At 40.2% G+C, this 13,508-nt stretch overlaps 1 protein-coding gene across 1 annotated transcript in view; it reads left to right on the plus strand.

The window, feature by feature from the left end:
- Nucleotides 1-1,131: 1,131 nt before the first annotated feature.
- Nucleotides 1,132-13,508, plus strand: part of SHANK2 (SH3 and multiple ankyrin repeat domains 2) — a 243,135-nt gene continuing 230,758 nt past the window's right edge. The window contains exons 1-7 of the mRNA XM_066320448.1: nucleotides 1,132-1,337; nucleotides 7,260-7,463; nucleotides 9,086-9,157; nucleotides 9,292-9,400; nucleotides 9,658-9,809; nucleotides 10,628-10,795; nucleotides 12,860-12,976. Of these exons, the coding sequence (XP_066176545.1) occupies nucleotides 1,134-1,337; nucleotides 7,260-7,463; nucleotides 9,086-9,157; nucleotides 9,292-9,400; nucleotides 9,658-9,809; nucleotides 10,628-10,795; nucleotides 12,860-12,976 (1,026 nt within the window). The 5' untranslated portion in view covers nucleotides 1,132-1,133. The remainder of the gene's footprint in view (nucleotides 1,338-7,259; nucleotides 7,464-9,085; nucleotides 9,158-9,291; nucleotides 9,401-9,657; nucleotides 9,810-10,627; nucleotides 10,796-12,859; nucleotides 12,977-13,508) is intronic.

The following is a 13,508-nucleotide window of genomic DNA, read 5'->3' on the forward strand; positions in this document are numbered from 1 at the left end:
CAGTACAGTCACCTGGTTTATGAGTGGTGACCTTGGTCAAGTCACTTCACCCTTTCCTGCTTCCCTTGTGCATTACTGTCTCTTTTTAAATGTGGAATTGCTTGTTTGGGTCTTCGTTTTTTTTTTCTTTTTTTTTTTTTTAAGAGCAGAGCAATTGTCTTGGAAGGTTACTCACAGGAAAAAAAGAAAAATAATACATTTTTCTGGCCTCCTAAATCTGAGAAATTATATGATGTCTAAGCACTGCAGAGTTTATTGTTGGTCTTTTCAGTTTTTTCCACTGTAAATATTTTCCTCCATTTTTCCATAGAATAATAATTTTTATATCATGGAGCAGCTTTGAGTTTGTGGGACAAAAACAATTCTTTTGCTCTTGTAGATGGAAAAACCCAGAAGGAAAATGTTCTGCTGTTCTTAGTGTGAGACCCCTGATTACAAATGTCTTTATTCTGGTATAAACGTGACTTTTATTTTAGCCTAAGCTATATCACAGATTAAAACTGCTTCCAAATTCTGAGTATGTATAATGCACAGAGTTGGGTGGTGTTGGTTTAAAATGATGTTCTGTGAGCCACAAACCATAGAGCAGCATCTGTGCCTGTCTGGCTCCCTGCAGGATTTCATTTTTTGGTTGGTTCCACTGTTTGGGACTACTGACTTTCATGAAAGCCTCACCTGTGCAGATTCTTGAATGTACATGATGATGTTAGTTTAGCATTTACATTAATTCCCTGAAATGTCTTTTCACTGGGAGAAGGCTTCAAAGCCTTAGTACAGCTTACAGCAGTGCTGGTTAGCACAGGACTGGGTAATTTTGCTGTTTCTTCTGGATCCTTTGGGAGGCTGCATGTGCCTGGGAAGGATGGTAATCTTTTTTATATCTCTTTTTTTCCTTCTCCTGCCTTTCCTCTTCTCTAGTAAATTGGTACCTAGGTTTATTTCCTTTACACTCTGCCTACCCACGTAATTGAGAGAAAGAAATAAAAGGACGATAAACCATAAAACTTCCTTGTTAAATGCATGCTATTTCCAAGAAGAAAAAAATTTGTAACAGATTCATTTTGAAGACTTGAACTGTAACTTACTTTTTTTCTTTTTCTCCTTTGTATTGGCAGGATAAAAAAAACTTTACCATGCCTCGTAGCCCTACATCAAGTGAAGATGAAATGGCACAAAGCTTCTCTGACTATTCTGTTGAATCTGAATCAGACAGCTCCAAAGAGGAAACTATTTATGACACAATCAGAGCAACTGCAGAAAAGCCAAGCAGCAGAATGGAAGACAGTCAGAGCAACACTTTAGTGATTCGAATTATCATACCTGACCTGCAGCAAACAGTAAGGCACAGTGCACTGCAATTAAATAAAATAAAATTAATTATTAGCTTTGCTGGCTTTGATCTGCAGTACATCTCTTCCATTTTCTTTTTTGACGTACTACAGACAAAATTCATGTTTTATTTTCGTGTCTATGCTTTGTACCCCAGTGGTTTATCTGACTGATTTCCTCAACTAAGGGCACCATCCTTTCCAAGAGAGTGGATTTAGTGTGTTAACCTGATGAAAGACATGTTCATAAAGCAAAATATCTCTCTGATCTGCATTCAGAGATTTTGGCTAAAAGAAAGAGACTTAGGAATCCATAACCTCATCAGAAGATAAAAATTGAATAAAAAAATCACATGTTAACTCTGTGAAAGCTTCACACACACATATATATATATATGGCTTCTGGGGTCCTGCAAGATGTCATCAAATTGCCTCTCTTTAGTATATTTGTTGTCCTTCTCTGTCACCCTGCCACACAAAAGACATCGTTTTAGAGAGCCTGTGGCTTTTAGAGTGTAAAGATGAGGAAAGAGAAGTGCAAATAAACCTTTTCTTCCTCCTTTGCTGCTGTGGCTTTACTACAGGGTGTTGTTTCTGAACCTTCCAGCCAGAGAAACCAACACAGGTGCTGTCATAGGAATGACAGTGTCATGGTCTTGGGAGAGACTGATTCCATCTAGAACCACAATTTGTCTGAGTTTGTTATTAATTATCTGAATTACCCCGAGTCTCCTTGAATGCTGTTGGGGAGATTTTCATTGGTGGCAGCAGCCTTTTGAAATTTCCAAGATGATTATAAAAACTCATCTATTTTATGGATGTGAGCCACATACATCACTCTGTGCTGACATGTAAGAGCTACATCATACCCTGCTGCCATCGAAGATCTATCTCAGATGAAACTCTTTCTTTCTTTCTTCTTAATTAAGTTCATTTTTAGAATGATAGAGATGGGCTGGCTGCAGCCTGACAGGGAAGAGCTGTTTTGACAGTGTGCCCTCAGGTGTGGTTCTGGAGCTCTTTTCTGATGATCTTACCAGCTTGCTCAATCTGTGATCCTGTCAGTGAATAGATCCATGGAAATGGAATGGAAATACCAGCTTGTCTTGCTACGTTTACTTTGCTGTTAAAACCACAGGGATAGTAGCTTCCTGAAGCCCTCTTATTTAATTATTCTGGGTTTTAGGTCAATAATAAGTTATTTATTGACACTATGGAGACATTTTTTAAAATTAATTTTATCATTTGGTCTTTTTTATTGCTTTATTTTTGTATTACTTTTTCTTTTCCAGTAAACTCTACATGAAAAAGTAGCTGAATTGTTTTAAGCAGGTCTAAGGCAGCTGATGCATTTCTTCTTTAATTTATCAGCCCACAAACTCATTGTGCAGGAAAGTGAAACCTGGGTTCAGGAATATTGATGGATTAAATGTAGTGGAGCAAACTGTGGAGAAGATCAGAGTTTGAGCTGTTATACAACTACAAGCCAGAGCAAACATAGGTTCCATTTCCTGTATAATTATAATTAATTTAACATATGAGGTGTTTAAAATTAGTCTGTTTAATCAAAGAAGCATGAAATAACGTAATTTAGTTTTCTGCTTTTTTTTTTTGTTTTTAGGAGTATGATCAAGACTATATTTGTTCTAAGGAAGACAATTTAGGGGTTTAGATAAAATTCAGCCCACTGGGAAACTTTAAAGCCTTAGCCAAACTCCCAAAGAATGAAGTTTAGTCATCTGCAGTGGCTGTGGTACAAACTGCCTTTGTTTCACTGTAGGTATGAGATAAGCACCAAGCACCACGAGTAGGATGTGCTGCCGTGGAAAACTTTATAAATTACCACTTATTGTAGGAAGTCTGTCTTGTTGCTCTTTTATTCTCATTTGAAACATAGTAGACAATGTGAACCTTGACAAGTTCATACAGAGCCCTCAAGAACAATTGCTTTTCAGTTCTTATATCAATTATTTTTTTTTTTTGTTCCATCTCAGTTCAGGTGATGAGACAATTTACTGAAGCATTGCTTGGTATAAATGGTCATTTCTTACTGCCTCTGTGCATGACCTGTATTCAGTGTCATCCTTCTCACAGGAGGGTGGAGGATATTTAAATGAGCGACTGAAAGATTTCCTGAGCTCAGTAAGATTCCTGAGGGAATGGAGAGCATGGAGAGCCCTCCACAGTCACAAGGAGAGTGGGTAAAAAAGCTGTACTAGCTGGCATATATTATTTAGTCTGAATCCAGGCCCAGTCATCTTGTATCTGTTTCCTTTTCCAGCCCATGTAGGAACAAATCCCAAGTGATGCTGCCTATCAGTGAAATCAGTCTGGCTCTTCAGGAGCTGTTGTCAAGAAAATCTCCTTTAGCTTGATATTCTGACAGCAGTGCTGTTTTGTGCTTAGAATTGCCCTTTGCCACAGACACTGAGAACAGTTCTGTCAGCCAGTTGTTTTAAGGGATGTTTTCATCATTTTATTACCAACACATGGTGCTTGTTCCACTCTTTTGTTTTGCCTTGTACTTATGTGCTTCCTCTGGGTTATGTTTAAAGTCAAAATGCTCAGATCCATACATTTTATTAAATTCTGAGGCTGAGATGGGTTTGGGTCTGCGGAAGACTTCTCTGAGACTCTTTCTGCCCATCTGTTTTGCTGCTCCACTGCAATAATGAGCATTTAATGATTTCTCCCTCCCCTGGTTTTTGGGGCTTTTTGAATGATATTGGACTTTCCATGCAAAATGTTGTTTGGTAAGTGGCAGTTTGGTATAGCAACAGCTTAAGTAGGAGCCACTTTTTGGTGTTCTGTTTCTGCATTGCTTTTTTCACTTTTGTATCCTTTCTTTCCTTTTTTATTATTTGTTGGGGTTTAGGATTAAGAATCTTTTCCTTTAGTGCTTTAGCTTCTCAGATAAAACACTTGGTTTACTTTGTGCAATTTTTACCTTTAAAAAGTAGGAACCCAGTTGTCACTGCAGCTCGAGTCCCATTTTTCCTTGGGATGACTCCATTTTCACTTGTTTCCAGTCTGTGCTGCCTCATAGATACTCCAGGTTTTCTTTTTCAGCTTTTCCCAAGTATTTTTCTATATCCCACTTTGTGCCTGATTGTTCCTTGCTGCTTTCTGTTTGCTCTTCCTTGTTTTATCTTCAGTTTGATAAAAGAAGTATTGTGCTGCTTGTAACTGTTCACATGCCCTTGATCTGGGCAGGTGATCTGCTGACAGCCTGGCCAGGCTGGTTTTTCTGACCTGTCCTCTCATGAATTCTGTGTTTCCTGAGTGCAGTCTGATGAAGGAGAGCAGTGTTTCAGCAGAGAATCAAGCTGAATACTGCACAAAACAGAATGAGGGACTTGCTCCCTTTTCTCTCTGTGATGCCAAGCACTTATTTGTGTTTCCCACTTTTTGGTTGTCACATCTTTAGTATCAACATCTGCCATTGAAAGGAATAACTCATATTTTGATATCGTGGCAATCATATTTTTGGACGCAGCTCTACAAACCATTTTGTCACGTCCCTCAGTCACAGCACAGTTTGAGTGATTGACAGCTGAGCAGAAAGATGTGTTTGCTGATTGATTTTAAGCAGATAAATATTATCCCTCAGACATTCTGTATCATGAGCATTATTCCTACTGAATTAATATCTTCCCTTCAGCTGGGGGAAGTTGTATTTTCCCTTGCTTCCCATCCTGCCCTTCACTCAGTGACTTGCTCTCACCAGCATGCAGGAATGCAAGATTATAATTGACCATGTCTCTTGTGATCCAAGGAGCTTTCACATCCCAAGCACAGGCCTTGCATCTCAGCAGCCAGTGCTGACGTGCTGTCTTGCTGCTACACTTGCATTTTGAGGGGCCTGCTGTGGTTTTGACAGTGACTTTGAGCCACTCAGGGCTTTTTATTTTTTTTGCCTGTTGTTTTTTTTTACAGTGAATGTCAGTGCAAAACATCTTTGTTTCATGTGTTTCTATAGTTCCTTGTCATTAAACTATCCCTATTCTTTAATTTTTTTTTCCTTGTCATTGAAGATTAGGAGAAGTTGTCAATTTTTTTGAGTCTGCTGCTGCCTCCTTTCCTTGTGGTCACCACACCATGTGTGCCTAATGCATTGTTCCTTATTTCATGACTCGAGCAGCCTGTGTGTAGGTCCTGCTGTGATGCAGCTGATGTCCCTCCGGGTACAGAGTGGCAGTAAGTGGTGACTTGTCTGCAGGATAGAGGGGGTGGCTGTGGTGCTCCCTGCCTGGAGGACACAGAAGCAGCACAGTGGAGTTGTTCCAGGGACAATAGGATGGAAAATGCACCTCATGCAGCATCTCAGCGCTTCTTTTTATCCTCTTGGTCAGCACCTGCCTCTGAGAGGGCGGTAACAGCTCCAATTCTATCCTGCCTGGCTTCATGGAAAGCATAAATAATCACCCTTCTCACTAGTTTCACTTTTCTCAGTCTGAAACACTTTGGTAGCAAACATTTCTTCAGTTATCAATTTACTTTTTACATTACTGATTTTATTGTATTTTAAATTGCTAATGGGATCAGGGTTTTTTTTACAATAAGCCCACTTTTGTTTCTTGTGAATCACTAGAATATCAGGGGCTCTCACTGAATTAGTTTGTGAAATATTTGCCTGCCATCAAGAACAGAGAGAACACAAGAACAGACTGAACAAAACTGAACACGTTGGATTCTCCAGGTGCATTAAAAACCAGCAGACTTAATTACACTGTGATCAGAAGTAACTGCTTTGTATTTTTAAAATCAAAACAGTGTCATACAAGTCCAAAATTAGTTTGTTTCATGTAAGAAAGACATTCCTGGGAGAAAAGAAAATACATGTAATTTCAAAATTATCTTCCTATTTGAATAACACTCATTGTAATCTTTCGGGATGTGTGGATAATGTTAGAAGCTAAGCTCATTACACACCTTGTAACTGACAGTTTTGCTGAAAAGTCCTGATGTTTGACTCTGAATCTTGCATTGAAATTTGAATCCATGTAGGAGTCGTGGGGCAAGTAATGTTCAGAAGGAACACAGGGATTTCAAACAGACTGGCCTTGCTGCTAAGTCAGTACTGCAATGTTTGGGAAGGAAAATATTTATCATAATCTACTTTGTGTCCCTCTCCCCTTTCCTTCAACAACCCCCTCCCCCAAAACTTTTCACAAAACATCTTGAAATACAAAATAAGTAAAAGAAATGAAGGCTGCTTCCTAGCCAGCCTTACTTGTGACAAAGTCTCACATCTTGTTTTATATTGGAGACTGTGAAGGATTAAAGCAGAAACAACACTTCAGGATGCACATCTGAGACACCAAATTGCTTTCTAGGCATTGCCATCTGCTGGTACCTTGGAACCAGTGACTGTAGTGTGGGCAAAATGCCTAAAGTCCTCAACTCCCTGAATTCCAGCTTGATGAGAAGCAGAGAACTGGAAAAATTTTGTCAAGGTTTTCAAGACTTGTGCTTCACATTGTATCATTTCTCCCATAAACTTACCTTCACATAAATGTAGCTAAAAGGGGAGTAGAATTCTTGCCTGAATACCAGTTTTTTTGGCGAAATCCTTGTGGATCTAACTGCTATTAGGATAGCCAAGGATCAAGTGGATAGCTAAACACCATGTAACATCCCTTCTGAAGAGGTTTTCCATGAAGGTGCTCTCTCAGGGGAAGGATGTGTGTGTTCCCTGATGTTTGTGGAAGGACTTGGAATGTCCTGTGTTTTCACAGTACTTGTGCATTAGGTATTATCAATGCACATCTAAAACAGAATTCTTGTTGAGCAATGCTTTGTCATGGAATTTGTCTGTTTATTGTGTATATTCCTAATTATTCATGACATTTGTAAATATTAGAATGTAAGATATTGCTAAAATGGCTTTTTTTCACTAATCGGGTTCCTTAAAATAATTTCTCTTTGCAGAAGTGCATTCGGTTTAACCCAGAAGCTTCAGTGTGGGTTGCAAAGCAGAGGATTTTGTGCACTTTGAACCAGAGTTTGAAAGACGTCCTGAATTATGGACTGTTCCAGCCTGCAAGCAATGGGAGAGATGGGAAGTTTTTGGATGAGGAGCGACTTCTGAAGGAATACCCACAGCCAGTCAATAAAGGAGTTCCTTCACTCGAGGTATTTCTAGATCTAACATCTGAAGCATTTCTGTTCTGATACAAGCTGTGCAGAAAGCTGTATTGGAGCTGTCTGCATGCACCTGAATTGCATCTGGGAAGTGTTTATCAGTAAGTCTGAGCTTGAGCCCTTGCTCACAGAAGTGCTGGCAGTCCCTGCTCATGGAGCTGGTCCATTCCCAAAAATTTGCAGAGTCAGCCCTTCTGGGACAGCAGATTTTGGACTTTCCCTTTGCTGAGGACACAGGACGTGGATCTTATTCAGTGATTTAATAAAGAAGTGTAAGGTTCTAGGGAAGCTGTTGGGTCTGTGATTAGGTGTGCAATAGCGCTGTAGCAGTTGTTGGATAACAAGGCTTTGCTTTCTCCCAAAGAGAACTTCTGTCTCAGTGAAGCCTTTTTTAACCCCCATCTAATTCCCTCTGTGCCATCCTTCAGAGTGCACAGGTTGCCTCTGTCTGTCTCCTGGGAAAGCAGTAAGGGAGGGGAGAGGGTGTGAACTGGGATTTCCCCCTCTCTGTTGCTCCTGCACAGGCTCTGCAGCTGGGGGTAAGTTATGCAGAACTTTTATGGCACTGGACAAACTTGGAGCAGAGCCAGATCACGCAATATAGCAGCAAACTGGGGCATGAAACTGGCATTTAATTAATTTTGATACTGCCTGTATGGTGGCAGATCAACCATTAATAATGTGCAGTTAATAGACTTCCTCCACTATAACACAAATCCAGGAGAAAAGAACCAGGGTCCTGAGAAGGCTTTGGATCTTCCCTTTTATAGGAGTTTATTTCAGAGTTTCAGTCACTGATGACCACACTGCAGCTGTGAGCAAATTAAACAGCCACTTTATTTTGTTTTCTGTCGTTTTTCATGAGTGTTGACTGCAGCAACTGAGGTGTTAAAAGTGATCTTGTGGAAAGCTGGTGTTAAAGGCTCATTCAGTGCAGTCCCTTGTCTGCAGGGACAGGCTGCATTCCTGGAATTCTGCATGGGACAATGAGAGAACAGTAAATTATAGCCATGAAAACTCCCATGACTTTTGCTACAGATCTTGCTACTGCACCCAGGCTGCTCAGGGTACAATGTGACTGAGTTTCTGCCAAAAAGAGAGGCAATCCTCAGAACCTCATTCACAAAACCAGTCCTGTTCTACATCACAACTATTCCTACGTGCCAGTTCCTCTTACTTTGACTAAGGGATTTGCAGGTTTCCTTTTTTTTTGTTTGTTTTCGTATTTCAGAAACGCTAAGCTGCAATTTTGAAATCGATACTTTTTTTATTTAACATGCCTTCCCAGCCCTTTCTGCCTGAGACTATAAATGAAAGTGCACAGAAACCCTTGAGGAACAGCTCTTTTCAGTGTGATTCTTTCTTATTTCTGTAGATTCTAGAGCCTGATCTTATTTCCCACACACCTCCACTGATCTCAGTATTTGTAAAAGATATGAATTTTGCTTAAATGGTGTAAAACTATAAGAAATACTGAGCCTATTTCTAAAATTTTTAAAATTTTGCCTAAATCTACCATCACCATGGATGATACTTCCTAGTAAGGTCAGAAAATGATACTATGAGTTTTAAGTTTTTAAGTTTTAAAATTTCTTCTTCTTTTCCTCCCTCAGTTTCGCTACAAGAGAAGAGTGTACAGGCAGTTCAACCTTGATGAAAAGCAGCTGGCCAAGCTTCACACCAAGGTATCCCAATTTCCTGCAGGAGTTAGCAATTACCTACAGTGGGTGTTGACATCAGCTGACAGAATGCTTCCTTTTTAGACAAAAGTTTATTTTTGAAATCAGAGGATGATTCAGTTTTTCGCTCTTTGTTTCAGGCCAATTTGAAAAAATTTATGGATCATGTCCACCATCTCTCTGTGGAAAAAATGACCAAGATGTTGGACCGAGGCCTGGACCCAAACTATCATGACTTAGAAAGTGGAGGTCAGAACAACAAAACTGAGCAGCATGAAGGAGTACTGGGAGTTAGTTAAACTGAAATTGATTAACAGGGTGAATCTCACACATTCCTTCACAACTCTGAGCCACTGGAATCTGTAGGGCTTTGCTGTTCAGAGGAGATAATAGATAATTTTAGGCTTTTCTTTGAACAGTATTTTAAACATTATTTTATGAAGTGACTTTTTTTTTTTTATAATTTTGATCACCTTTTTCCAAGTACATCCTATTCTCTTCCTTAGAAACACCCCTGACTTTGGCAGCTCAGCTTGACAATACAGTAGAAGTGATAAAAGCCCTGAAAAATGGAGGCGCACATTTAGACTTCAGAGCCAGAGATGGAATGACAGCTCTGCACAAAGCAGCTAGAGCCAAGAACCAAGCAGCCCTCAAGGTAAATGCTTTCAGGAGCAAATTATGTGTTATCTTATTAAAAAAAAAAATCATAAAGGAGACTGTTTTCATTTAATTGCTGTATTGTCCTCCATAGATCCTTTAAGATGTGCTTCTTCTAGATCTTTCTTGTGGTTTTCAAATCCTAGCATTTGGTTTCAATAAAGAGCCTTTTAATTTCTGATGTATCTTTTCCTGGTAGGAAGTGCTGAAATTTAAACTTATTAATTTATACACTGAGATCTGTCTAAGGAAATAAGAATTATTGTCACTTACCTCTTTGAAAACAGCTTCCAGTGGCATGGATTGCACATTGTGCCATTGTGTATCTTCTGTTTTCTTTTGTATTTTAACAGGTATTCTTAAATCACACTGATGGTCTAGATTAAGTCTTAGGTTTATGGCTTTTGCTGATTTCCTTTTGACAGACACTCAAATTGCATGACATTTCTGATAAATGCACCTTGGAACTAAAGAGGTGAATGTGTTGCAAAGGTGGTGCAGCATTTTCAGAGTTGACATTTCTGAACCTAGTGAGAGGATGGAATCTGGACATTGCCACTCCTTCTTTTTGTGCCATCCCCATAGATTCCTTTAGATCCTAATTCTTCCAAGGTCATTTCTTGCTTAACTCAGTCTGTGCTGTGGCCCACTCTTACCAGCTGATAAATAGGTGAGAAAAAAATGTTATGTCAAGTATTAACCTCATGCATACCTTTTCAGGTGTTGTTGTTTTTTGGGTTTTTTTTGGGTAAAGAGCCTTTCTAGGCAGGAATCCCCCTCCCAGATCTCTTTTTCACGGTCTGTGATTGCTTTCAGACCCTTTTAGAGCTGGGAGCATCTCCCAACTACAAGGACAGCTGTGGCCTGACCCCGCTGTACCACACAGCTGTGGTGGGAGGGGACCCTTTCTGCTGTGAGCTCTTACTCCATGAACATGCTACAGTCAGCTGCAAGGATGAAAATGGATGGCAGGAAATTCACCAGGTAGGAAAGATTCGCTCTTTGTTGGACTTGCATGAGGAAATGTACAATGGTTGTTCTCAGGTTAAGCACTATTTTGAAACCCCTGCACGTTCAAGTATGAAATTGCTTCTTTTTTCTATCTGCTTTTTCTACTTCTTTTTATTTATTCACCTTGCATCCTGCTGTGGTGTCTTAGAAGTAGAAAATTGTTCCAGTGGTGTTCCGTAACTTTGAAATCCTCTGGTTACTGTGGATTTTGCTGCAGAAATTGCACTGTTCATATTTATGTTGTGGACTCCTGGAAGTTTAGATTCCTGTTTGTGGGCACTTCATTAGGGAAATGTAGCTCATTCTTTTGGTTAGATGTCAGTGTCCTGGGTAATGCTCCTTGTGTGTTTGTCAGGGTGCTTTCCCCTAGTCTTTGCTGAACTTTACTGGGAGATTTGGTTCAGGATCCTGCTGCTGGGATCCATCAGCCTCTCACTGTCCTTTCCAGAAATGCCTGAATGTTATCCAGCAGTTGTGTAAAAATGCTTTATTGGTTTCCCTTTGCACAGTGATAAATTCAGTAATACACAAAGTTTAAAGATTCTAACAGTTCCAATGTCATTGCAGCTACTTTGTCATTTCTCTGTATGGATGAGTTTGGATAATTACAAAAATTGGAACTGCTGTAGTATGAGATAAATAAAGATACCAGTAATCAACCTTACAGGCCTGGGTCATGTCAACTCACTTTATTTTCTGCGCACTAAATTTTTTACTACTCAGATTTTTTTATTCTTTTCTTGGAAAGAAATGGGAGGTACCTTTGGCACCTACATTTGGGCAGGAATCACAAAGGTCAAGGTTGTTTGGACCCATCTCTGGTGCAGGGGGAAAGAATGGAATAATTTTATTACCATATTTTCTGAGGATGTGGAGGAAATGGATAGTCTAGATCAAAGTATTACCCCTTCTAGACTCCCTGAAAATACAGAGAAAATGTCCCTCTTTTTAAACCCCAGCCTCATACACGCGAGCTTATTATTTCTCATAATGGAATAGAGCTTTCCAAACCCCCTGTGTTGGTTGTAATCCTAAATAAATCAATGTTTACGCCTGGGTTAGGAACAGACTGTTTTGACTAATCAATAATTCAAGCATTCCTCGATGAATTAAGAAGGATGAGGATTTGATTTGTCCACTAAGAAGTCCACTGAACTTTTCTCTTCCAAATTGCAGATCCAAGCCAGATGTGTCAGTCTGTACCTCCCACTGAGTTCAGGAGTGATGAGATACTTCAGAAAGACTGAATGGATTTCTATATCTATATCTCTTACCTTAAATTCTGATTTATGTAGGAACGATGCCGATTTGAGATTCCACAAAGTTCAAAACATTAGAAACTGGGAGGTGCTTGGTCAGTGGGCCACAGAGGAGAAGGAAGTTGAGTAAAAGAGGCCAAGGACTAGAATTACTGTGGTTTTTCTAAAACTTATTTGCTAATCAGGAAAGCTTCTAATTTCTATGAATCATCTTCATAGAGGCTTATTTCCAAAATTCTGGGGTCTAACCTTTTATTTGTGTGACAGATAAAGTAACTCTTGAAGATTTCTGCCTGTTTTGGAGCAGTGCCCTGTGTATGCTGTGTGTCTGCTTGACATCACAGAACCAAGAAGATTTACTTGGATTTTGGCCAGATTTTCCTTCTAAGGCGTGTAAGCACTTTGGGAAAAAGCTCTGGCAGTCTCATCATCTTCAGTGCCATCTGGTGGGCAGTGTTCCGGAGTGTAGCAGGACAAAAAACTTGTCACATCTGAGTCATGAACAGTAGTGGATAAGAAGTTCCAAAGGCAGTATTTTCTCCATCCCTTAGGCTGCCATTCCCAAAATAATCAGATGGTTAAACTCAAGCGCAGGATTTCTGTACCTGAAGTGCCCACATCGGAGTTGGTGCAGGAAGGCACATCTGGGTGTCTGTGCTACCATCAGAGAACCAGGCATGGTTCGAAAAATTAGACACTCAGTAAAAGCAGCACCTTCTCTGCTGAAAATCTTGCCTAGGCTGTGTAATAACCAAAATATTGATGCATCCCTGCCCAGGCTTGCAGGTACGGACACGTCCAACACCTGGAGCACCTCCTGTTCTACGGAGCCGACATGTGCGCCCAGAACGCCTCGGGGAACACGGCCCTGCACATCTGTGCCCTCTACAACCAGGTGAGGGCCCCTGCCCTGCCACCGAGCCCTGCTGGCCCCCAGCAGGGACAGAAAGGCTCAGCAGGAGCTGGGAGCTCGCAGAATCACGGCATGGGTTGGCTTGGGAGGAAACTTGAAGAGCATCCAGTTCCAATCCCCTTCCACTACACCTCATTGCTCCAATCCCCATCCAACCTAGCCTTGAACATTCCAGGCATGGGCCATCCACAACTTCCCCAGGGCCTCACCACCCTCTCAGGGAGGAATTCTTTCTCAATATCTCATCTAAACCTGCTCTCTTTCAATTTGAAGCCTTTCCCTTTCATCCTGTCACCACATAATTTTGTATGCAATGAAGTGCTTCAGGTTTTAAAAAGTGGCCTTAGAAACTGGAAAGAACATAATTGAAATTATTTTATTGGTGTTTCATTCACTGATTACAAACAAGGCTACTCATTGTAGGTAGCAAGAGTATGGATATTGGAAAAGAAAACATTATGCTTTACCACCTTTTTTGGGTTTGATTCATATCTAAATATTTGTTTCCCATACA

The sequence above is a fragment of the Sylvia atricapilla genome, chromosome 6, assembly GCF_009819655.1.
Source record: "Sylvia atricapilla isolate bSylAtr1 chromosome 6, bSylAtr1.pri, whole genome shotgun sequence".
NCBI classification, from domain to species: Eukaryota; Metazoa; Chordata; class Aves; order Passeriformes; family Sylviidae; genus Sylvia; species Sylvia atricapilla.